Below are 24007 nucleotides of genomic sequence, written 5' to 3' on the forward strand. Positions count from 1 at the left end.
AAAAGATATGGAGCTGATGTAGTAAGCATGCCTAAGCGCATATTTGAGGTCAAATGTTATACTCAACTGAACATATGCAATTGTGCTGAGGCTATATTCACAATATATGGTAAATATAACCTCTGCTAAAACTTTATTAGTAGGTTTTTAGCTTGTCAGTTTCTGCATGACCTGATGGCTCATCCGTAGTATCTGCATCTGGAATTTCATAGGACCATGGTTTGACACAGCACAGAAATGCTTTTTTAGCAAACTTGCATTAACTTTAAAATGGCTCATTCAATCACAGTGTTTTTTTTTATTGCATTTTTTAACTGTTTATTGTGCCTATTTAAGTTTGTACTTTATGTCCACAATTTTTGTTGTAATATCCAGGGCCTCCAGGCATACGCCCGATTGTTAAAGAATTTGATTTAATGTACAGGAATGCAAAGAAGCCAATTTTCATGTCCACCTTCAGACATGCCTTTAAGTGTCCTGCCAAAGACACAGCTGCTTTTGAGGAGTGCCGAACAGGCGCCCTTTTGAGTGCTGTTCCAGGGCCTTCCTCACTCGGCTATGCAGCCAACAACAACCGGTCGATGACATCAAGTCAGCTCCTTTCCTGATTAATATTTAAGAGGAAAGGTAGAAGGCCATCTTGTTTATGCGTACCTTTGGGTAATGGGTATGTCAATAAGTGTCAATACATATCCACGTGTATGGTTGGTTGGTAACAAGTTAACAACCTGTAGAGCAGGAGTGGGCAACGTGCATGCCGCTTGTAGCCCTTTTCCATTTTTTATGGGGTCCTTCATCTTCTTCCAGCTATTTTTCCCTAAATAAGGCTATTTAAATTAAGGCTATGTTCATCTCGATTTACACAATTTTGAAGCTTAAGAAGTGATATGACCGTCATTTCACTCCCCTGTACCTGTGAAATAAGTTTTGCGCCTGTAGAAATCCAGCTTGAATTGAATTCACTGCAGGAGGATGACATTCTTGTACAAAATTTCAATAAGATAAACTCCATTGCTGAAAATATGAATTAGTATTTATTTGATGTGCGGCCCTCCTGTAAGCATTACATTTTCCTAACTGGCCCTTGTGTTAAAAAGGTTGCCTACCCCTGCTGTAGAGCTTTGGTAAAAACAAATCTGCTCCCATAAATTGCCACAACATTACATTTGTCAGATGAATGCGCATACTCGACCTCTCATGCCTACACAAGGCAGTAGTTTTTTGTACTCTCTCGTTGGATGCACATTGCACAGTGCACACTGTATGTTTTTGTTTTCTTTTTCTGTACGTTTTGTTTTGCATTCGAACAAAAATAAATGCCTGACTCAGATTTTTTTGAAATTAGTGTTAAAATGGTTTCCTTTATTTTCTTCTTGCATACAGGTGTTGTTGCCTTATTGAAATTGCTGTCAAGTTGCGGTGCTATTGTAAATATATTTCAATGTGAAGCAAAATCATAAACAATGTCAGATGATATGACATATTCTCTCCATGTCCATCCAGGATCATTATCCGAGGACTGTTTGGTACAAACTGTGCCTGCCACTAAGAGAACCACAGCATCAGAGGTTGTGGATAAAGTGGTGTCTCGATTGGACCTTGACAATGATTTATCCTATGTACTTGTTGAACTTCATAATCACAAAGGAGAAGAAATGGTCCTGGCTCAATACGATCACCCTGTTCAAAGGATGCTGCTTTGGCCTGTCCAATTTCAACACACATACAAGTTTATATTACGCCAAACTGATAAAGATGGGACTGTTCTTTATCATGGAGCTCCTGTATGGCAGGCCAAAGCTAATGAAGATCTGACGCAACGCCACATGGCTCGTAAAGGATTTCTCCCACCCACTGAGCCTGCTGAAGAGGATTATCCAGATTTGTGTGCTTTATCAAATTTGACGCAGGATAAAATACTTGATGTATTGAAAATGCGATTTTTAAAGGACAAGATTTACACGTACACGGCAAACATGCTGATTTCTATCAACCCTTACAAGTTTTTACCCATTTATAATCCAAAATATATGACTATTTATCAAAATCGAAAAAAAGAAGAATTAGCCCCACATATTTATGCTGTGGCTGATACTGCATTCACAAAAATGGTTGAATCGAAGAGAAACCAATGCGTTGTGATCACTGGGAAATCTGGTTCCGGTAAGACACAAGCAACTCACTTTTTAGTTCATCACACTCTTGCTCTCTGCCAAAAGAGCTACATGACTGGAGTGGAGCACATGCTTATAGGCTGTGGACCTGTGTTAGAGGTAATTGAATTACAGTATAAAGTTATGTACCTACTGTGTTCTCATTTACGGTGTCTATTTTTGAAATTTGTACATTCTTTTCAGAAAAAATATCTGCTGTGTGTAATGTGTATCAAGATATGTTTATATTCATCATCTGCTGTTTTTGTTGAGGTCTTGTCTTCATTTAAACATTAAATTGGATTTGGATATATTATTTACATGCAACTACTAAAAGCATAGTGGTGATTTTCTGTTGTGTTTTATTACAGGCACTTGGAAATGCTCAGACTGAGCATAACAACAATAGCAGTCGCTTTGGAAAGTTTCTTCGAATATACTTTTATGAAAGTGGGCTTTTGTCAGGGTAAGTTTACATGGTATCACTATGATAGTGTATAGATATCATATAGGAAATAGGTATATTGATATCATTGTGACTGTTTAAGTGTTTATGTTTTTTTATAACCAAAAGTCCAGTCTGTTTTATTTTGTTATAAATTGTGCTCTTCGTGTAGACATGTAACCACTGGACATTATTAAACAATAAAGCAAAATCTAACTTGTATTTTTTTGTTTTTTCTCCTTGTACAGTAACTTGCTTATCATAAAGACACCAACCTCCAAATTATGTTAAATTCAGCTGAATGAGTTTTTTTGTGTATTAACAAGTATATACCGGTAACTGATATTTTCATCTCCAACTGAACTTCACTGTGTTGTAACAATGTCCAACAAACAGACATGAGTACCAGTTTATTGAATGCGTGACATGAGTTTATTTTTCAAACTTGGTTTATTATTGCTAGGTTATACTCCATCTATTCTGCCTAACTTTGTTGTTGTATAATAGTGTTATGCTGGTGGGCGTTGCTGCTTTATAATTTCCGCGTGCATCAAACACTGGGCCACGACAATGTATGCCTATTGTATCGAATGGGTTTAGAAGTGAAGCAGAAACTTTTTGAAATTCAGCCAATCATATATAGTCTGCCCACTTGTATTCAGTAATATTGCAATGCTACTGACCTTTGGTGTTATCAGTTATATTTTAGTTTGACAAAAGTTGTTATTCTTGTATTTGCTTGCGTCAAGCAGAGAATCTGTGCTTTGCTGTTTGTGTGATGATTTAATTACATCATTTACAAGCAATCTTTTTATTGCAGTGCGGACATCCAAACTTATTTATTGGAGAAATCTCGTCTCGTACACCAAGAAACAAATGAAAGGTAACAGAACATCACCGTTATTTATTATTTTCGCTGTTTATTGACACTAATAAGCGAATCATGTATTTAGAGATATGCTAAATTCAAATGTCATTTTTTCTTTTTCAAGCATGCATGATGCAATGCGTTTTTGTGTTAGCTGGCCGATCATTGTTTTGTCTGGCAGCTAGTACCAGCACAACGCTGGCATTTAACTTCGTCGGATTTGAAAGTAGTTTCTCACACACCACGGTCGAGCTACTGCGTAGTTGCACACAATGACGATCGCGTTTGATTTTTCTTATTTTCGCTATTTGGCCTTGAGGCGGAAAGTTTAAGACTCTGCGGTTTCTTGTGGGATCATGGCATGGCTGTGCGGTCGTTTGTCGATAATAGCATCGGAAATAATCCAAATATCCGAACATATCGCAGCGTTTCATATTCGACTCTTTGCTGCTAGCAATATATACTACACAGGCAAAGGCATGAAACAATACACTTTTAAATTGCACTGTTTTTATACTAAGTAAATGAAACCACATTTTTGAAATAACCTTTATCAGCCACGATTGCTTTTCATTTATCAAATTTGCCTATTAGACGTTAGTTGTTAGTTTGAGTTTATACTGTGCCTCAATCGAAACAAAAATAAAACATTGTTTTGTGTCTACTTGATTAAATAAATCTTTCCATTTGATGCCATATTGTATTGATATGCAACTGCCGCAAGCCTCATAACTGTACCTTGCTAAGGCGTATTTAGTTGTCGTGCATACAACATTTGAATTTCATTGTTTCGCCATCAAGAGACAAGAGCACTGACTGTGGCACTCATGGGAATAGTCAATTGAAGCGATCTGCCCTCGCGTTTTGTATTGACGTAGCCTGGCTCTTAAGAATCCCATATTGGCCTTGAACAAGCTTTTGAAATGCCCTATTGACTTTATTTCATGTCAAGTTGGGAAGTTAAACTGTGAATGCTTGCTTTGTATATACCGTATACAATGGCGTCTTGTGTCATTGAATTGGTATTGAAACCGCAATGTAAAACTCATAGCAGTGGCCAAGTCAACATGTCTTCGTAGCCAACTAGCCATGTTCATTGTTCAATATATGTTTTGCTGTCCATTTTTGATTTCAGTTTTAACTAGCTCGTCTGGTTCAGAGATGATTGTTTCTCCCTGCCCCTATAAATGATGTCGTCACATTACAAGCGTTTTAACAACAACGTTTAATCCAGGAACTTTCACATCTTTTACTACTTGTTGTGTGGAGCTACAAATGAGGAATTGGAAGAATTGCACTTAGATCGTAACATGGTGTTTGAATATGTGGACCAGGTAACTATGTAGTGGGGCATGTCTCATATCTTTAAGCGTATACCTAGTGGTTAATGATTGGTTAAGTGGACACTGGACAGTGGACAGGAAGGCAAGCAGGCCTATCTCTGTGTTCATCTTTAAAAAAATACGATGAGGCATGAAATTTTTTCGGAAATATAGTCACAAGTACAGCGTATATTTTTAAACTGACTTTACTAAATTAAACTGAGTTGTGTTTAGTTTTTATGAATAGCAATTCTTTAACAACTTGGTAATTTTTGTTAGTGTTGTTAATACATTGTCACCTTGCACAGGAAAGATTTTCTTTCTAAAAACGTGAAACTCCAGTTTGGCATCTTCCATTTTCCTTTGATCGTGACCTTAATGACTTCCTCAAATCCCCACATATCTAAATTTTCTCTTTCAATAAACCAAAACTTTCGTTAAAAGCAGTCATCCCTTGCTTTATAATTACACTCCACTCCAGACACCTTCAGCTCATTAGCGCGTTTTGAATACAAACAACTTCATTTTTATCAAATTGTTCATGAATCATGTTTTGCGTTGGCTTCCATATGACTTTCGTGATTGGATTTAAAAGTCAAGTTAGGACACTTGTTGTATTGGAACATTGCACTTTGTACATTGTGGAGCCAATGACTGGCTTTTAAAGGCGGTCAATCCCAGTACAGCAATTGAATGGCAATGATTTGAGATTTAAAGCCACGGGGATAAACAGATCATAATGCGACTACCAGCCTTATAAATAATCGGATTGGCTTGTACCTTATAAAAAGCAACGTATCATCAATATCAGGGGCTTAACAACGCAATCAGTAATAACACTGTTTTGTGGAACTACTCTCCAGACTTTTTGCTTGTGATGGCAATTGCTTAGCATGAGACAAGATTGGCATCTAGTTTAGACATAGGTTGAAGTGCCACGAAAGGCTGGAAACCTGACATGTTTTTGTGCCGATGTTTTGTTAGTCATATCATCATGATTATCAATAACACAAAATTGGAAATATACCAGATTATTGGTTATAAATCATAGCAGTCCGGCCTACGCTTGTTAGAAAACCAGCTCATATTTTAGGTTTAAGTGATCAATGCAAAAAATTACCGACTTGTTTTTTTTCTTCTACAGAACAATATGATGCTTCATCATGACGCTGTCTCCGAGTTAGCTCGGCTTCGGCAAGCTATGGAGGTCATTGGCTTTTTCAAAGCAGCCCAAAAGAGCATCTTCAAACTTATATCTGCCATTCTACTGCTTGGGAATATTACATTTCGAGTTGTACGTTGTATTTGCTTGATTTATGCAGTAGGTTAGGTTTCGCTTTTAGCACCATGGTCGTAGTTTACTACTCACTTGCTTGATTGGTTTGGTGAAGACTTTTTATCGTGTTATTTTTGTTTGGTGGTTGAAAAGTGGGTTAGAAAGCAAGTTTGTGTTATTGTCCGCCATTAAGTAACCTGCCAATACGCATCCTCTCTTCGCGTCTTGAACAGAAGCCCTTCCGAACGTCAGTCACGCTCCACTGCGCAGCCACAACAATACGATTGATTGTGAGCTTATCTACCCAGCAAGCAAATCAGTTTTTTTTTATATTGATTCAACGTCTGCAGACGTTGAATGAATGTAAAAAAGGACTGACTTTCTTGTTGGTACGGCCTTTCCACTCTGTCGCCAATTTCCTGACTGCAGCTGAATCCACAATATTTTCGGGGTATGTGTTACAAACCCACTGTCTTCAAACAGCAAGGATGTGTGTCTTAGTGACAGTATAGTTCTATATGTGTGTGTGTCTTAATGCAAATGTATGCATCCATGATGCATCGCAACATTGATTTGTATATTTTGCGTAGAAAATTATTGTATTAATTTCTAACTTAAACTTTAATTCTATTCATCCATGACAATGGTGTTAATTGCTCTTGTTTCGATAGAAAAAAGGAAGAGACGAAGCATTGGAAATCGAAGACGAAAGCTTCTTAGACAGCGTGAGCAGTTTGTTGGCGCTTGACCCAGCTCTAGTCAAGAAGTGTTTGCTGACCAGGAAAGCGAAGGCCGGTGCCGGAGAGCGATTTGTGTTGGACTTGAAGTTGAACGAGGTACCTATCCACATAGAAAAACCCGTCCTATTTACGTTGATTCAACGTCCCCGGTCGTTGAATCCATGTAACGAACAGATTTTGTGGGGTGGGATTACTCATCATCATCATCATAATCCATCGTCGGTTTGTTCCCCACTAGTGGGGGTGGCCGATTGTTTCCGCGCAGCAATTGTCTTAATCCCTTTTCAATTTTGATTAATAATACTATATCTACATTGATACTACCGTAATCGTATTGTAAACATAAAATTACTTTTTGGATTTTCCGAAATTTCTTGCGAAATTTTGAGATGAAATCATGCTGCCATACCTATGTCAAGACTGTTAACATTTCTTAAAGTTCGTTCCACTTGGCTTGTTCGTCTATCCACACATCCGTCATGTGTATATATTTATATCACGGTATTTGCTTAGATCTGTGTACAGACATGTTTGCTTCTCCCTACAGGCGAAGGCGACTCGAGATGCCATGGCGAAAGCGCTTTACCAAAGCTTGTTCGAATGGACGGTGAACAGCGTCAACATGGCCCTCGCTCAAAGAACACGTGACAGCAAATTGCGTTCACAGGTGAATGACTTTTATGGAGACCAGGCGTCATTTACTACCTTCCCAGCAATCAAATTAGTGCTTTTTTTGCATTGATTCAACTTTTGCAGACGTCGAAGCAAAAAAGAACTAAACTGCGGGCTGAGTTGTGGCGATTACGATCATTTCGCGGTGTTTGTTCGAAAACTGCCAAGTGTAGTAGCTTTTGCTTGGCAGCTCACTTTATTAACTTTAAAGCTTGTGCTGTTGTACAGCTCTTTGTATCATATAAAATAAATAGATACTGCAGTTTTGTTAGCGGCTGTCGTAAGCATGTGTGTCAATACCTGACATTATTGGATGGTGGAGTACTTCCCAGACAGCAAATCAATCGTTTTGGACATTGCATCGTCCGCAGACGTTGAATCAATGTAAAAAACGGTTGATTTGCTGTCTAAGATTGTCTTACCAGTTGTGAAACTTACCTTTATGATGTTCGCATAGATGCGTTCATTGTGAACATGAATGCACATACGCAGTGTTGCAAATACGTGGGCTGATATTGCGTATGACTTGTGAACATAATGTTTGACTTGGTAAAGTAGGTATTTGTACGTTTTCCGCTTCTGTGATTCTCAACATGAAGGCCATCTGCCAGCAGTGGCATACCTGGTGAATGTGGTGATGATTGTATGATCTTTTAGATCAGTGTTTGACTGTTTGTCAACTATTTTGTAATAGGGTTCTTACTGTTTGTAACAGTTAGAGGCTTGAGTTATTTGTTATCTAACTATGTGCATGTCGATTCCAATCTAACAAAAAAACTATTGTAAAAGACAAGGAAGTGATTAGAGTAGCCTATGCCATGTACTAAGCAATATACTGTTATGCAAAGTTTTTATTTATTGCCGGTACAACTTCAAATCACTGTTTCTTTGTAAACATGTTGGACACTGTAGCACCCTCCTGACCATCTTTAAAATCAGACAACCACAATAGTGCATGTTGTTTCAGTTGTTTGTTTTTTTGTCGTATCCAGGCTTACATCCAGTGATTGAAGATTTAGATTAAGTGGACGGGGAGGCAAGGAAGCCGATCTTCGTGACCACCTTCAAGCATGCCTTTAAGTGTCCTGCCAGAGACACAGCCACATGCTCTTGAGCGGTGTCGAACCAGCGCCCTTTCAAACGTCGTTCCAGGGCTCTCACCACTAGGCAATGCAGCCGACACCAGTTGTTTCAGTGATGTTGCTTCATGGTATTTTCATGCATCCACCATTCCACCACAGCGTATCATCTTTTCTAAAGTTGATTTCAACACCATCAGGGGGTACTAGCATCCCAGATTAAGAAATATTTGTCTCAGTGATGATCTGCTTCGCAGGCGAGTAATGGAACTTCGAACGGACGCCGGTTCGATACCCATGTCAAGCACACTCCAGTGTGTTTGGCAAGGCATTTATTGATATTTTTGAAGGTGGACACAAAGATTGTTTCTTTGGTTTTCCGTCCGCTTAATCAAGGACACGATTAAACAGTGCATGAAAGAAATGTACTATTACGTTATCTGAAAGCATTTTAGCCAAAGTGACATGATATGCAATCAACTCAATGTTGTATTAGTTATGTGCAATTTTTGTTAATTGAAGAAGTTTATACACAGTTACACACGGTTGATGAGCATCGTGTTAGGTCATCTTGTTTGGATTAACTTCTAAAGGAAGCTTGCAAATTAATGAAATCAGCGAATAACTTGAACGATAAAATTCAATCGGTTTGTTGTTTAGTTCTTGAACAACATATAAGTTTTGGTTTAGTCTCGGTGCCTGGGTAGCCACTAGTTTGTTTTTCTAAGTTTTTTTCCCTTTATGAAACGAAAATAGGAAACGAAACCTTGACACAGAGTCGTGAGCTGCTTGTATTTTACCTCCGTCTATCAACGACCTGTGACTAATGTTGGAGCAACACCAAATACGTAATAGCTATTGTGGCGTTGCCACAAGTCATAATAGTAATTACGTCAACACAAAGCATTAATTCAACGAATCCTCTTGAAACAGTAGCGCGACAGGACTTGTTTAAAAGCGTCTAACTCCAGTTGCTCTGTTTGGACTAGCGGTTTCTAATAAAAAATTAGTAGTCAAAGACTCCTTCAAACAGTCATCAAGTTTACGCACCTCTAAACTTTGACAACTCATAGCCCAAAGTTACAAACTTTATGAAAATTAGTACTTTTTGCTAAAACCAAAGAATTTGCTTGACCTTAGGCATGGCCTGTAGAGTTACGGCTAGCTATGTCACATTTTGTGGCAATTTCTAAAAGGCCTACTTTTGTTCTCTTGATCTTTTCAAAAGTTAAGAGCTGTAGTGTTAGTTGAGGTTACCAACAGTTCGAGAAACCTGTAGTTGCTTTAGTTTTGTTACATTTCACTTAAATTTGATTATACGACATCAGTTTGATGGGTTATGTAGCACATCAATAACGAATTTGTCTGCAGACGTTGAATCAATGTAAAAATGACGGATGTTTGTGTCTGGGGAACACTTCAAAAGCGATGGTTTCAATTTTCGGTTAGGCGGTCAACGATCAGTTATTAGCAGTTTCAAATCCGTTTCGGTACTTTTACTTCCACGGAATTCTTTTAGAATGTCTTACATAATCGCTGATGATGAGCCAGAACATTTAAAAATGTACTGTATGATGCAGTAAAAAATATGCACAACATAATCTCGCTTCAAACATATAGCCTTTAAAATCGACTTGTCATCCATTTTGTGCTAAACGTTCGTATGAAATTGGTGTTTCAACCAATATCAATTTATTGTTTCTAGCACCAGTTGCAACGTTCATCTGATGATAGCCTGATGAACGTTGCAACTAGTGCTAGAAACTATAATTGTCCTGAACACCCAAAGTTTTCAATATTCAACTATTTATTGGTCAACCAATGATAAGTTCAGTCTTCGAATCACTCCATTGATTCAGCATCTGCAAACACTGAGTCAATGCGAAGAAGAACTGATTTCCTGATTGGCTAGTTATATATGTATGTACTCTATCACTATCAGCCTTGCATGTTAGAACGGTTATAAGCAATAAGATCGTTGCAGCACTGGGACTATATTCATGACACATTAAGTCACATTCTTGTAAGTTTACAAAGCAGCCCTTCAAAACTGGTTAAGGAATTTCTTGTAATTTTAGTCGTTCTCTTTCTGTCGTCTCTCATCACACGTAAAGCGACGATTGTAAGATGATAGCTTCAATAAACTTATAACATTGTGTCCACATCAGATTTGTAACGTGTGACGTTACATTACTGTTGAAGCGCTGTCATTTGCAACTCAATCAGGCTTGGTTTGAGGTACCTTCAAGCGTTCCACACAAGCTAACAAAATTCTTTTCTTTACATTGATTCAACGTAAAACAAAACGTCGAGTTAATGTAAAAAGAACAACGTTAAAGGGAACGAAGTTGACTGGCTGGAACTTTGTCAATGCTTGATTAGTGTCATCCATAAAGCTTTTTGCACCATAGTGCCAGTTTTTTGTATAAGTTGTTACTTTTTCTTCATTGAATCTATGTCACTGAGTGAAATCTCAAACAATGATAATGATCTGTCAGAGTAACGGTATTGATTGTGATGCTTGTGCAAGATGAATATGGTTATTGTGACGTGTCTTTACGTTGTTTTTGTGTAACAACCAACTTTCGATTGTATATTGTGATGGATCACTGGCAGGCGGACTAACCTGGCTCATAAAGACCTAACTTTCGTTTTGGTTGGGCTTTCAATCTTTGCATGTTTCGATATTTTATGTTTTTCTGATGTATAGCAAACTTAATTTGTAGGAATTTGCAAGTTCTGAATAAATATTAACTATTTGCGTGTTTGCATTCAGCTCAATCAAACTTCATTTGAGCTAGTTAAATTTTAAAGCGCTAGATCTGCTCAACACGCCGCAATGGTGACTTACAATTATTATTGCTGTTTTGTGTGCATACAAAAGTCCCTTTCGATGGTATTGCAATCTTGAATTAAAAAAGATTGCCTCCCGATCCATCTTTACTCTTTTTCTTTAACTTTTTAACTTTTTTCCAAAACGCAACCTCCACTAAGGCCTTGTTGAATGCAACATTGAACAATTTAATTGTTTTACTACAATGTTTAGCCGCAAGCCGCAACTATGCTGTATGTCGCGTTGGAAGTATTTTTGGAATAGTTTACCAGATTACTTATGCTTTGACTTATGAAAGAATCATGCAAAACGAGTAGAAAATGTGTTTTTGTGATTCTAATTTCATCAATGATTAGCGGATATCTCAAGGAAATCAACTTATGTGGTTCTGTCCGCAGCTCACGCAGAGAGAACTTGCAATTTGTACTTTACTGTCGGGCTGTGTGAAGTCGACGAGAAAATTGCTATTGTTCTGCATGTCGTATAAGGAAATGCCTTTAAAAGGCCCTTTTTTTGCAAAACGACGACAAATTACTGCCGATGTGCTTTGGGCTTTTCGATGCTATCTCATCAGCTCTAAACCATAATTATGTTTCGCTACAGAGCCGTTGGATTGGGCTGCTCGACATTTTTGGCTTTGAAGATTTTGTCAAGAACAGCTTCGAACAGTTTTGCATTAACTACGCCAGCGAACACCTACAGCACTATTGCATCAAGCACACCTTCCAAATCGAACAGGTAACACTCTAGCTTGAAAAGAATGTTATTTTTGCATTACTATGCCGTCTACCGACAGAGTTACAACATACTGTAAGTGACTGGTGAATATGGTTACACTGCTCAACTTTGGAGATTTTGTATGTTTTACTGGCATACCAAGGTTTTTAGACGGTGACTTTGCGTAATCTGACGAAGATCCAGGTAGTAAAAGTGCTTGTTATGCCGTCATGGGTGGCACTGTGTGTCAATAATCGTTCACCATTTAACTCGTGAAATTCACATTTCTTACATTGATTCGATGCAAGATGATGTTGGCTTTGACTTTAACACGGCAAACAGACGTAACTGACACAAGATGATTTCACCCAATGTCAATAACGTATCAAAGTTTTGCTTTGCCTTGTAATGTTGACTGCAGGCTGAACAGAGATTTTACATCTCAATGGCTTTTTGATTTGCTGTCTTATTTATCGAAATCGGCGCATTGTTCAATGGCGGTTGGTGCTTGTGAAATAGCGTCAGTCGCGCAAATGACTGGTGTTGGTCGTCGTAGTACCGAAATGAAATGTTGGGCTTATTTGTAATTGGCCTCACAAAGAACTGTGGGTTATGTGAATGTTTTGTGAATCTCTATTTTCAGCTGAAAAAAATGTGGTACATGTGACGTCCCAGACAGCACAATCCGTCACATTTACATAAGATTCAACGTCTGCAGACGTTGAATCTATGCAAAAGTGACGGATTGTGCTGTCTGTGGAGTATAGGTAGCAATTTTAAATCCGCTTGAAAACGGAAATACATTTCAACATTACAAACTAGACGTGAACCAACACTTTGAAACATGTTTGGCAGCCAATATGGCTGAAATTTTGACCTCTGATGTACAGAATGACATCAGTTAACGTCACTGTCGGCTGAAAAGGGCTGCCATTGTGAGCTAGGCAGTAGGCACCCTTTATGCGAAGTGTAATAGGTTGTGAAGAATGCTTAAGAACATACACAGATTACACACATACTGGAAACTTAAGCACTGCGCGTTGTGGTCCGTGTTTGAACAACCATTCTTGGGTGAGTAAGCGTGATAACCTTTTGGGTGTAATGAATTCAAAGGTAAAGGTGGTCTTATATAATACTACTCAGATGCTGAGCTTCGGGAAATGAGATGATAAGGTTCTCATCACACTAAGCCTTTGGCACTAAGGAGAGTAAGGTGGCCAGTTCCTTTCTCTCGGCCTCCTTTCCTTCACCAATTATACCCACCTTAATTATTCCACCCTGGGTAGAGGTGAGCTGTGTTTTTCAACAACCAGCGTAAGCCGGGTGTCGAACCAGGTTCGCCTTATTGGAAAGTCAACGCCCTCGTATAGAGCTTTTTGTACGTTACAGCTGAGGTAATATGCAAATAGTTTGTGGATGAGAATGCTGTGCAAGTAAGTATGAACATTGCTGCTTTTGTCAGTCCCATAGGATCAGTACTTGATACGCATTTTTGTGAATCACACTGCCACAACTTGCAAAAGCTCTCAGACAGCAAAATCCGTCATCTTTACATTGATTTAACAGTTTGCAATCGTTGAATCAATGTAAAGAATGACGGATTTTGCTGTTTGGAAGCATGAAAGTAGTGATTCGTACACTGGTGACTTCCTTCTGAGATTAACGTTTTATTCGGAAAGTGTTTTTTGTTTTTCGACGTTGCTGCGATGTTGGATTTGGGCGTAAATCTCAATATCGCTCCAAGCGCGAGCGGATTAGTTGTTTATGTTATTTACGTTGCAAAGCTACGTTGAATTCGTGTAAAGTTACATCAGTCGTGGTGCTCAGAATGCTGTGTAGAATATGTTTTGTTTACTCTGTACTTGTTAACTTGACGTAGTTGGTGAGCCTGCTAGCTGGCGCCGTCAAATTTTCTGTTGCTTTTGGAGTGGCATTTTGCTTGAGATAAACGTTTTTTCAACGTATACTTAAACAATTTCAAGTAAACTTCCAATAGCCTGCAAATCGACCTTTTTCTGCAGTATCTGCAGACGTTGAATCAGCTTTAAAAACGAAAGATTTGCTGGTTTACAATATCAGAATCTCCTCATTTTAAATCTGACTCTGTTGCCTTTAGTTTTAATTAAATGCCTGTCATGAAAGCGGCGAAAAAAAATTGAAACGTTCTACCAGTTGTGCAGTCTTTAAACTCTTGCAGCTTTTGTGGAACAGTCGCTGATGTGAACTTGTGATTTGTTGTGAAATCATCGGTCACTTATTTGATTAATTAATTATTCTTCCTATTCACTTTGCATATAATATTGAGTTCATAACTGCAGACAGTGCACACCGTTCCGGCCTCCTCAGTGCAGTAGATACACTGGTATGGCCACGGAGATATATACCTCCGTGTAGCATTTTCTCATTTGTGGTACCTAAGTTCCAAAAATTCGGTTTCAAACGTGGCAGAAGCTGTGCTGACATTGTCTGGGCACAACGTATGCTCGTTTCAGTGGTAATGGCTAGAAAATGGGACTTCCACAAAATGGGAATAGATATGTCCAAAGCCTTTGACACCATCAAACGCAAAAAAATCCTTCAAATTTTAGACCAAGCTGGCTGTGATGAAGATGAACTGCGACTAACCCGCGCCCTGCTAGCTGGCACGAAACTGTATGTGCGCATTAACAACGAAATGTCCGCAAACTTTGAGACTACCATCGGTTCCCCTCAAGGAGACAGCCTCTCCCCAATACTCTTCACCTGCTACCTATCTGCAGCATTGAGCTCAGTGCGAGAGCAGTCCTCCAGACCAAACCCCCCTATATCTGACACATGCATGCCTTTGGAAATGGAGTATGCAGACGATGTTGAGTTTCTGGATGAGGAAAGACAGCCACTTGATATGCTACAATCTATTGCTACAAAGAACCTGAAAAACTACAATCTTTTCATGAATGAGACTAAAACTGAATTCACCCACATATTTCTTGCAGACACACATGAAACTGATACTGATAGCCTACCGATTCGAGGAAACGAAAAATGGCGTACACACAAACTTTTGGGATCATTATTGTGCAGCACTGCCGATGTCAAATCCCGCTGCAATTTAGGCAATGTCGCTTTCAGATCACACTGGAAACTATGGAGCAAGAGATCGAGAATCCCATTACAGTTGCGACTAAGATTGTACAACGCGTACTGCATCCCAATTATGATCTACAACTGTAATAGCTGGTCTGTTACCAAAGCAAGTCTTGAAAGATTGGATGCCTGTCATCGAAGACATTTACGTGTCATAACTGGTCATACTTGGCCAAACAGTCTTATCTCGAACAAAAATCTCTACAAAATATGCAACAGTGAACCATTGTCTTGCAAGATCTCCACCATGAGATGGAACATGTTTGGACACATTCTGAGACTTCACCAGGACTCACCTCCTCAGAAAGCCCTTGAATTTGCAATAATTGGCAGCAAAAAGTACCAAGGCCGAACCGGACGTCACCGTACCAATTTATTACAACTGCTGAGATCTGACATCAGAAAAGCTGGCCTGGGATCCTTGCTCAGCACACCACATCTCCATCGATTGCAAAACATCGCAAAGGACAAAACAGAATGGAGATCCTATCAACCTTGTTGAAAGACTGATCGAAGCCAGCGGATGCCAAACGATTTGGCTACACTGGCGGCGGAGACAGTTACAATAATAATAAGTTCCAAAAATGGTACTACCGCCAACCTTGCCAAAGTGCTCAAACTGCAAGCAGTGAGCTTTGCGCAATGCATAGCAAGGTGCCTCCAGTAAACTGCTCAATCGCCGTAAGCCGAGTTCATATTTGTGCGTTTTCATGCTTTGATTTGTCAGTGCCTGGCCTAGTAATGAAACTCATAGTTTATATAGCGATTAGCGCCCCATTCAATTTGTACTGTAAGGCTTCGGGCTTCACAGCACAGAAACAGCGCAAGCTACAGCAACACTGTTAAGTTAAATCTTGAAGTGTTGCCAGACTTCGCCAAATGAATTTCCCTATAGCCACTTTGAAATGTTACCCAGTCGCAGTGCTATTTCACTAGCGCGTTTTACATCGCAGTTCGTCACTAAAAAGTCTTCATCTTTCTTTAAAGCTTGTACTTTTGCCAATATTTTCACCCAGAAAAAATCTTTCTCCTCTCAAACACAAGTGTTGCCGGATTTTCGGCAAAAGCTCAAAATTTCCCCAAGCACAAATTGTTTCCCTGAAAACCTTGAAATTTTCTCTAATTGGGGACAAAATTTTAATACACAACCCAGTAGTATAGGTCGCCATGGGTATAATATATTGTATGCATTATGCGTTTGTCTAAAGTTCTAAACTTTTCTTGAAGAAGTAACTAGTAATTTTTCGTTCCTTCACCGTTTCGGTTTTAAAGCGGTTTGTAGTCGACCAGGCCTGTGACAGCATAACCATATATTGTTTTTATTTATACCACGTGGCTTCGGAAATAGCGGCTGGTAGGCAAAAAAGAAAAAAGTTGTTGAGAGGGCTAGGGTTGAATCTTCGTTCCACCAACTCGTTGGTGTTGTGCGTGCTAACCACTACACTGTCGGTCAGGGTGTCAAAAATTCTCTTGACAAGTTGGATCGTGGTTCAAGCGTTCTTGCTTTCGCGATGACTAAGTGTACGTTGCGTGAAAAAAAGCAACTATGCCTTGGTGTGGATTTGAACTTATGACCTGTGATTGTTGATATATTGAGTTTATCTTGTTGCAGGAAGCATACAGAGAGGAGGGTCTCACATGGAAGGAGGTGGACTACGCAGACAATTCAGGTTGTCTGAAACTGTACGAGAAGAAACCAATGGGATTGTTTTATCTCATTGACGAGAAGTAAGTTTCGCAGCTACAATTTAAATTGAATATCTTGCTTTGAAATTAACATCGCATCTAAATCCGAATAATTGCTCATAACCAGAAGTAGTTTGTTAGAGTGACTGATGATATGTTTTGTCCGTAGTTCAACTTCATTTATGGTTTTGTAGGCGGAACTGTACTCATGTGTGGTGCAAATAAGTTTTCTTTGTCAAGAAAATGTAGTTTGTGAAAGTCAAGCGCCGTGTTACATCTATATTGGTTTAAATGTTGAAAAGAATCCGAGAATTTTAAATTTATTTTTCAATCTCAAATGGTTTATAAATTATTTATGCAAACCCGCTCGCTGGGTATAAACCGTTCCATTTTGCCGTTGCTGATGTAGATAGCCTGCTACACCTTGAGTTACACCTTCAAGTGACCATACACCAAGGGTGGTATGAATTGTGACACTCAGATATGTGATGGTCAAAGCCCAGTCAGAAAGTCTGTCCTTTTTACATTAATTCAACGTGTAGAGATGTGGACGTTAAACATAAACGATGTGAAAAAGGACAGATTTTCTGAACAAGTCTAAGACGTTTATAGACGTTGAACCGATACAAAAAGGCTGATTTGCTTCCTATGAAGCCGTGCCTTGTTTCCATCAAGCACAATGTGTTATTTTGCGTTGATGCGACATGAGCTGACTAAGGAAATGTTAACAAAATGAAAGTCAACTTATATAACCTTTGTATCAAGTTTCGCTGGACCGGTTGATGAAATGTTTCACTGCTCTCTTGTAGGCGTTTGATTAGAAATCACCCCTGAACATTTGTGACGTCATTGATGGTTCTGTGACGGTTCGTTCATGTGGGCGAAATCTCTGATGGCTTGATATTGTCGAATCCGACTTTGATTTACTGTTTGCTCTATGCTTTCCTTTGTATCGCCATCCAGGAAGTCACTTGGAAACGGCTTATGAAATGGTTCTCGTTAATACGCACTGATTCGTTTCTTTGTTTAATCTCGGTAGCTTTAGTAAGGTTGCTCGTTGTTTATTGGGACTAGAAATAACGAGGTCAAATGCATTGAAAGACATTTTTGTTAGAAAATTATCAAATAATGGTGAATTCCCTTCGTCGAGGTGTGTTTACCAGCCAGTGAATCATTTTTTACAATGATTCAACGTCAGCAGACGTAGAATCAATACAAAAAACTGATTTTCTGACTGAGCATACCTCTTATCCAGCTAGTAAAATTTGTCATTTTTCAATGTCAGGCGACATAAAAACGACAATATTTGCTAAGTGAGTGTTGAATTGCATTTGTCTAGCTTTCCTGGGGCCAATAACCAGACGTTACTGTCAAACTTCAACCGAGTACATAGCACCAACCCCAATTATGAATCTCCAGTCGTCAAAGAAGATGTCTTCATCATTAAGCACTATGCAGGGAAAGTCAAGTATAGGATAAAGGTAACAAGTTTGAAAAGCTGCTTCACCAGGTTTTTTAACGGTATAAGGCATCTCGATCCCAGATAGCAAATTAGTTGTTTCATTACATTGATTTAACGTTTGTAGGCGACCAGTAGTAGTAGTAGTCCAGTTTTAATCCGGTGATGTCCCCATTACTGAGGGTGGCCGGATTCACCTCCAAGTGGAAGTGCCGCAATCGCCTTCACACCATGCCTCCACATCACTTTGTCTAACACGTCCTCTCTTGTCAAGCCCACCTTGCTGCTCTCCTCCTCAACTCGCCTTTTCCACGTTTTTTGAGTCTTCCTTGTTCCGACCAATGCAAAGTAAATTAAACGACTAATTTGCTGTCTGGGATATGACCGTGAGGCCAACTAGATGTTAATTATGTAGTTGCTGAGTGAAGAGATTGCTTTTTTTTAACATGACGGAATACTTGTGAACACCTTATCTTGATCATCACTAAGTTAGATTTGTTCGTGGGAGGGTAGGGTTGGAGCCAACTACCTACGCACTGGCGTCAGATTGTTCCCCAAATATGTAAAAATGGGGGGCGCCTTTCGTGGTTTGTCAACGTGACACAGAGGAACATAGAATATTTGAACAATCGACCTCGCCACCAAACCGGTTATGAGGCGTTCATGAATTGGACAACAACGGCAGATTGACACTGATCCAGACATTGCCCCGGACTACCCTCCCCAAAGGATGATGTCAGAGGCCTCCAATTCTCAGACTAGGAAAGATATCTAGGCTTTATACAAAGAAGAGCGTTTCAAAGTAAACTTGACCCAAGGTAGTTGTTCAGTAATATAAGTCTAATAATCACTTGTTTGTTTGAACCTTTTTTGCTAGTTCAAGGATCGAGGGCTCTGTCTTTTACCCCCCTCAGACAATTGCGGTGTTCCAGACTAAATAATAATATAGAACTTCCTATTTACGTCATCATGGCTGCTAATTGAAATCAAAACTTTTCAGGATTTTCGTGAAAAAAATCACGACCAAGTGCGTGATGACATCACAGCTCTGCTGCGAACGACAAAATCCAGCTTTGTTCAAGAGGTGATCTCTAAGTCTCCAGCTGCACTGTTTCAGTGGAGCAAACTAAGAGCGGTTGTTCGGGCAGTGTATGCCTTCAAGAATGCCCCTCACACTACGAAAGGTACGTATTGACGTTAAAACCGACGTGACCAGGTCACTATTTTTCCTGCACGGTGGTACAATGGTAATGCTCGCGATTCACGTTCTGTGGCTTGGAAGCACTCAAGTCATACCGACTTATGTTTATGGACAAACGGCAACGCAGGGTGCAGAGCATGTAAATCGACCTTAATTGAAACAGACTGGGGAATTGTAAACTCTAAAATATAAGCTTCCAACTAGCTGATGATGTTTTAGTTGCCCAGAAGCTTGGTGTGGTCAAAAAGCGGACAATAAATTCACCAATCGTGTCTTGGATGATACCTTACTTGTAATTCAAGATTTTCTTAGACAAGGCAAGGAAGCCAGGCCTAGGTTCCTCTCTCAAGACACTTGCACGAGAATCTTTCCAAGCAGGGATGGATCCAGCCTCTAATTTTTGGGGGGGTGCCGCTAAAATCTATTTTCATTCACGGAGGTCCATCAGTGTAGCACTGTCAAAATGTGTCTCTGCTGTATTTGGCATACTGATAAGCGGATGCAACCTAATTCATACCATGAACAATTCGTACCGTCAGTTCGTACCTTGAAAAGATCGAGAAAAAAAATTAAAAAAAGCCGAAGTCGCTGATCGCAGTTTCCGCAAACAATGTAAAATTTTCCGCAAACAAACACAAATTCTTAGGATCATTACCAGAAATTTTAAAATGTTTGTGGAAACTCAGATCAACCCTAACCCCCAACCCTTTTAAAATGTTTGCGGAAACTGTGATCAGCGACTTTGGCAAACTCTTAGGATCATTACCAGCAGGGTTGATCTCTAAGTGGTCAAAACTGGTTTTGTCGATCTCTAAGTGGTCAAAACCGGTGAAAACTAGGTTTAAACCGGTCAAAACTGGTCAAAACCCAGAAAAATATTTGTATGTAGTGAAAGGTCGGCTACCTGGGCTATGGACTATTGAGGAAATATAAAAGCAGTTGTGAGTTATGACCATTTTGATATGCAGGCGTCGAATGGCCGCCTGAACTTTCATTAATGGCCGCCAATACCGACCTGTCAAGCAAAATTTGATGGTAAATGTTTTTCATAAAAAATATATAAAAAAAACATTCATAAAAAAAAAATTGGTGGAATTAATTCTTGTACCGGTACTTCAGTTGGCTGTGCAAATTGCTCATTGTTCTACCAAGCATTTTTTGGTTCATCAGAAACTTAGAATTTGAATTTTCTCAATAATTAAAATACCCGTATTTTACGGACCATAATGCGCAATTTAAATCCTTTTTTTTTCCTTATAAATTGATTGTGCGCCTTATAAGCTGGTGCGCCTAATGTATGGATCAAGTAGTGCTTTATTGCCTACACTCAAAACCAGTACCGATACTATTATTATATAAATAACCACCGTCTTACACAATAAACTACGGTAAAAGCAATTAGCAACTGTGATATTCACTAGGCCCATTTTTTCTTTTGCTCATTGTACTATTGTGACTTGCTTACATTTCTTACGCATTTTTGTTTAATGAGCTTTATACGGTAACCTATATTCCTTAAAATACGTTGCGTTCTATAGCCCTGTGCGTCTTTTTATGTCTGAACAAAAAACTTCAAAGCAATTTATTGACAGTGCGCCTTATAATCGGATGCGCTTTATGGTCCGTAAAATACGGTAACCAACTGATTGAAATATCAAAAATAAACAGAGAAATTGAATATTTTTTGTTCCAAATCCAGCATTTAGGTTATTGTTGATCAAAACAAAATATAGTTGAACATCATTATTAAACATGGAGGGTAATATTTTTAATTCAACTGAAAATCAACTTGATTCATACACTAAAGGGGTTTTGACCAGTTTTGACCAGTAATAGGTGGTCAAAACTGCCCGGTTTAAACCAGGTTTTTACCGGGCGGTTTAAACCGCCCCGGTTTAAACCGATCAACCCTGATTACCAAATTTTTTTAAATGTGTGCGGAAAAACGGAAACTGCAATGTTCTATTTTTTTTCTCTCGATCTTACCTTTAGAACCGATACCCGATACCCTAACCCTTTTAAAATGTTTGTGGAAACTGCGATCAGCGACTTCGGCTTTTTTAATTTTTTCTCTTGATCTTTTCAAGGTACGAACTGACAGTACGAATTGTTCATGGTACGAATTAGGTTGCACCCCTGATAAGCATTCATGTTGTTAATACAGATGTTTTTGTTTAATATTAATAAAGACCTGAAAACGGAGAGAGTGTGCATGAAAAATCAAGTCTTAAAAACAAGCATGAATAAAAAAAACTTATGGTACCGGTATAACAAAATTCAAGAACGTGATGAAATTTTGGGAAATATATACAGATTCTAAAGTTTAAAAACATGAGCAGTACAAAACACATGATTATTTCCATTGGTACACATTCCATAATCTACTCAACATCAATTCGTTACATGCTGAAAGCTGATATAAAATGCTGTGATCTATCTCAAAATATAAAGTAATACTAGTAGATCTTAGTACCATTAGTTTACTAATATAATAGCAGTTTGAAATTTTTTTGGGGGGTGTGCACTTCCCGCACCCCCCCCCCCCCCCTTGGATTCATCCATGTTTCCAAGGGCAGCCTGATGTCTACTATAGACATCGAACAGACGTCCTTTTAATCGCCTGACAGGCGACCAACTAATTCGACAACTAACTGAATCCTTCTGGAATATGGATGGCTGTCAATTTTTTATATTTATTAATTTAAGTTCACCCATGCTCTATCAATCAGCCAATCAACTTAAACACTGTCTGCTCCCATTCTATAGACTCTCGCATACGTCATCAGTTGTGGAGGTGTGACGACATAGACGGGAAGCATGTCCAAGCTACCTTTGTGCACAAAAAGATGTAAGTTACATTGTTAATTACTGAGATATTTAACTCGTTAAGATGGTTGTTGTTTCGTATGACGTTATTAGTCCAAGCAGCTTTCATTTAGCCAATCCATGAGGACGTTGTGGCATTGGTGGGCTGTGAAGTATCCTCCTTGAAGATGATGACGACATACTTTGCTTTGACAAGTAACGTCAAACCGTTAACTTGGTGCTAAGGCCAACGCAAAGTCTAATAAATTTATTGAATTGCCAGGAAGAAGTTTTGTTTAAAATGCATCACTCGTTTTCTATGTTTTTGCTTCTCTACTTCGGAGTTGTGTTAGGTCTCTTCCAGAAGCTGACAATTTTTCATTTGCTTAGTTGTCATTTTATTTTCTTAAGTGTCAATTGTATAGTCGATTGTGAGGATTTTCGCTTGTGATAAAAACAGTTGTAAATCCACTTTATAAAGAGTTAGTTACTTAAGTTTTGGATTGCTGACTTGAAATTTCCACAGACATCAACTTCTTTGAGCTGTATGACTCGTATGCTCTCACGCGGATCATCATTTCTTAACTTGGAAATTTGTAAGCTTACCAGTCACTTGCACAGAGGGAAGCTGAAACGCATGCAGTTTTTATCTGTAGCAGTATGCACAAACTAAACTCCTTTCACTCAAGCCTAAGAAATTACTTTATCCGATTATGTACTGAAATGGGTCGTATAAATCGTGCAATCTCACGCGCTTATGTACTTACTGGTTGATACGTACGTGAAGTTGTATAATGTACGTAAGATAGTGTTATGTTTCCTTGCTAGGTGCATGCTAAATTACGGCCTGTTGAATGTGTTTAAACACCCATCAAGAACTTGTGTGAACTTGTTGTAGTTGGCACGGTTGCATGCACAGCAGCGGTGTCGAACCTAGGCCCTCCCAAGCGTCATGCAGAGGCTTTCATACCGAACATTTCACATCACCCGACACTTCGGTACAATCAAGGTTTTTGTCGGTTGCATTGCCGAGTGGTGAGAGCCCTGGAACGACGTTTGAAAGGGCGCCGGTTCGACACCGCTCAAGAGCATGTGGCTGTGTCTTTGGCAAGACACTTAAAGGCGTGCCTGAAGGTGGACACGAAGATTGGCTTCCTTGCCTTCCCGTCCGCTTAATCTAAATCTTCAATCACTGGGTGTAAGCCTGGATACGACAAACAATGAAAGTTTTGACCCGTCGCTTGCCATTTGTTTGCTTGTAGGTTGGCTCGTCTGTCTCACCACCGCGACAGCAAACCCCCTCCGACCAACCCATACAGGTATGACGGTGGGAGCATGTATGGCAAGAAGAAGACGACGCCTTTGAGGTCTAAGAAGAAAAGCAACAGTATTAGTCAGCAATATCAGGTTAGTTACTAAGAAGGCTTAATCAATTAATATTTGATATCTTTGTAGCAAAGTTTGTCTCTAAAATCTTCAAGGTTTATCGCTTTTAGAAGGTTTTTTAGCACTTACAAACCGAAATGGTAATTTAATTAATACTCGGGGTATCTACAGCACGTAGGTAAAGGTAAGGTGAGTCCCATACTTGATTCAAGCCTCGGGGAACGAGAAGATAAGGTTCT

At 39.2% G+C, this 24007-nt stretch overlaps 1 protein-coding gene across 1 annotated transcript in view; it reads left to right on the plus strand.

Moving 5' to 3' along the window:
- The first annotated feature begins 1463 nt into the window (after positions 1–1463).
- LOC145782187 (unconventional myosin-IXb-like) overlaps positions 1464–24007 on the plus strand; it is a 44335-nt gene continuing 21791 nt past the window's right edge. The window contains exons 1-13 of the mRNA XM_082593956.1: positions 1464–2273; positions 2525–2619; positions 3419–3481; positions 4701–4800; positions 5933–6082; positions 6736–6900; positions 7352–7471; positions 11992–12126; positions 16844–16959; positions 18257–18398; positions 19377–19560; positions 22344–22425; positions 23645–23789. Of these exons, the coding sequence (XP_082450082.1) occupies positions 1464–2273; positions 2525–2619; positions 3419–3481; positions 4701–4800; positions 5933–6082; positions 6736–6900; positions 7352–7471; positions 11992–12126; positions 16844–16959; positions 18257–18398; positions 19377–19560; positions 22344–22425; positions 23645–23789 (2307 nt within the window). The remainder of the gene's footprint in view (positions 2274–2524; positions 2620–3418; positions 3482–4700; positions 4801–5932; positions 6083–6735; positions 6901–7351; positions 7472–11991; positions 12127–16843; positions 16960–18256; positions 18399–19376; positions 19561–22343; positions 22426–23644; positions 23790–24007) is intronic.

This window comes from Aplidium turbinatum, chromosome 13 (genome assembly GCF_918807975.1).
Source record: "Aplidium turbinatum chromosome 13, kaAplTurb1.1, whole genome shotgun sequence".
In the NCBI taxonomy this organism is placed as follows: Eukaryota; Metazoa; Chordata; class Ascidiacea; order Aplousobranchia; family Polyclinidae; genus Aplidium; species Aplidium turbinatum.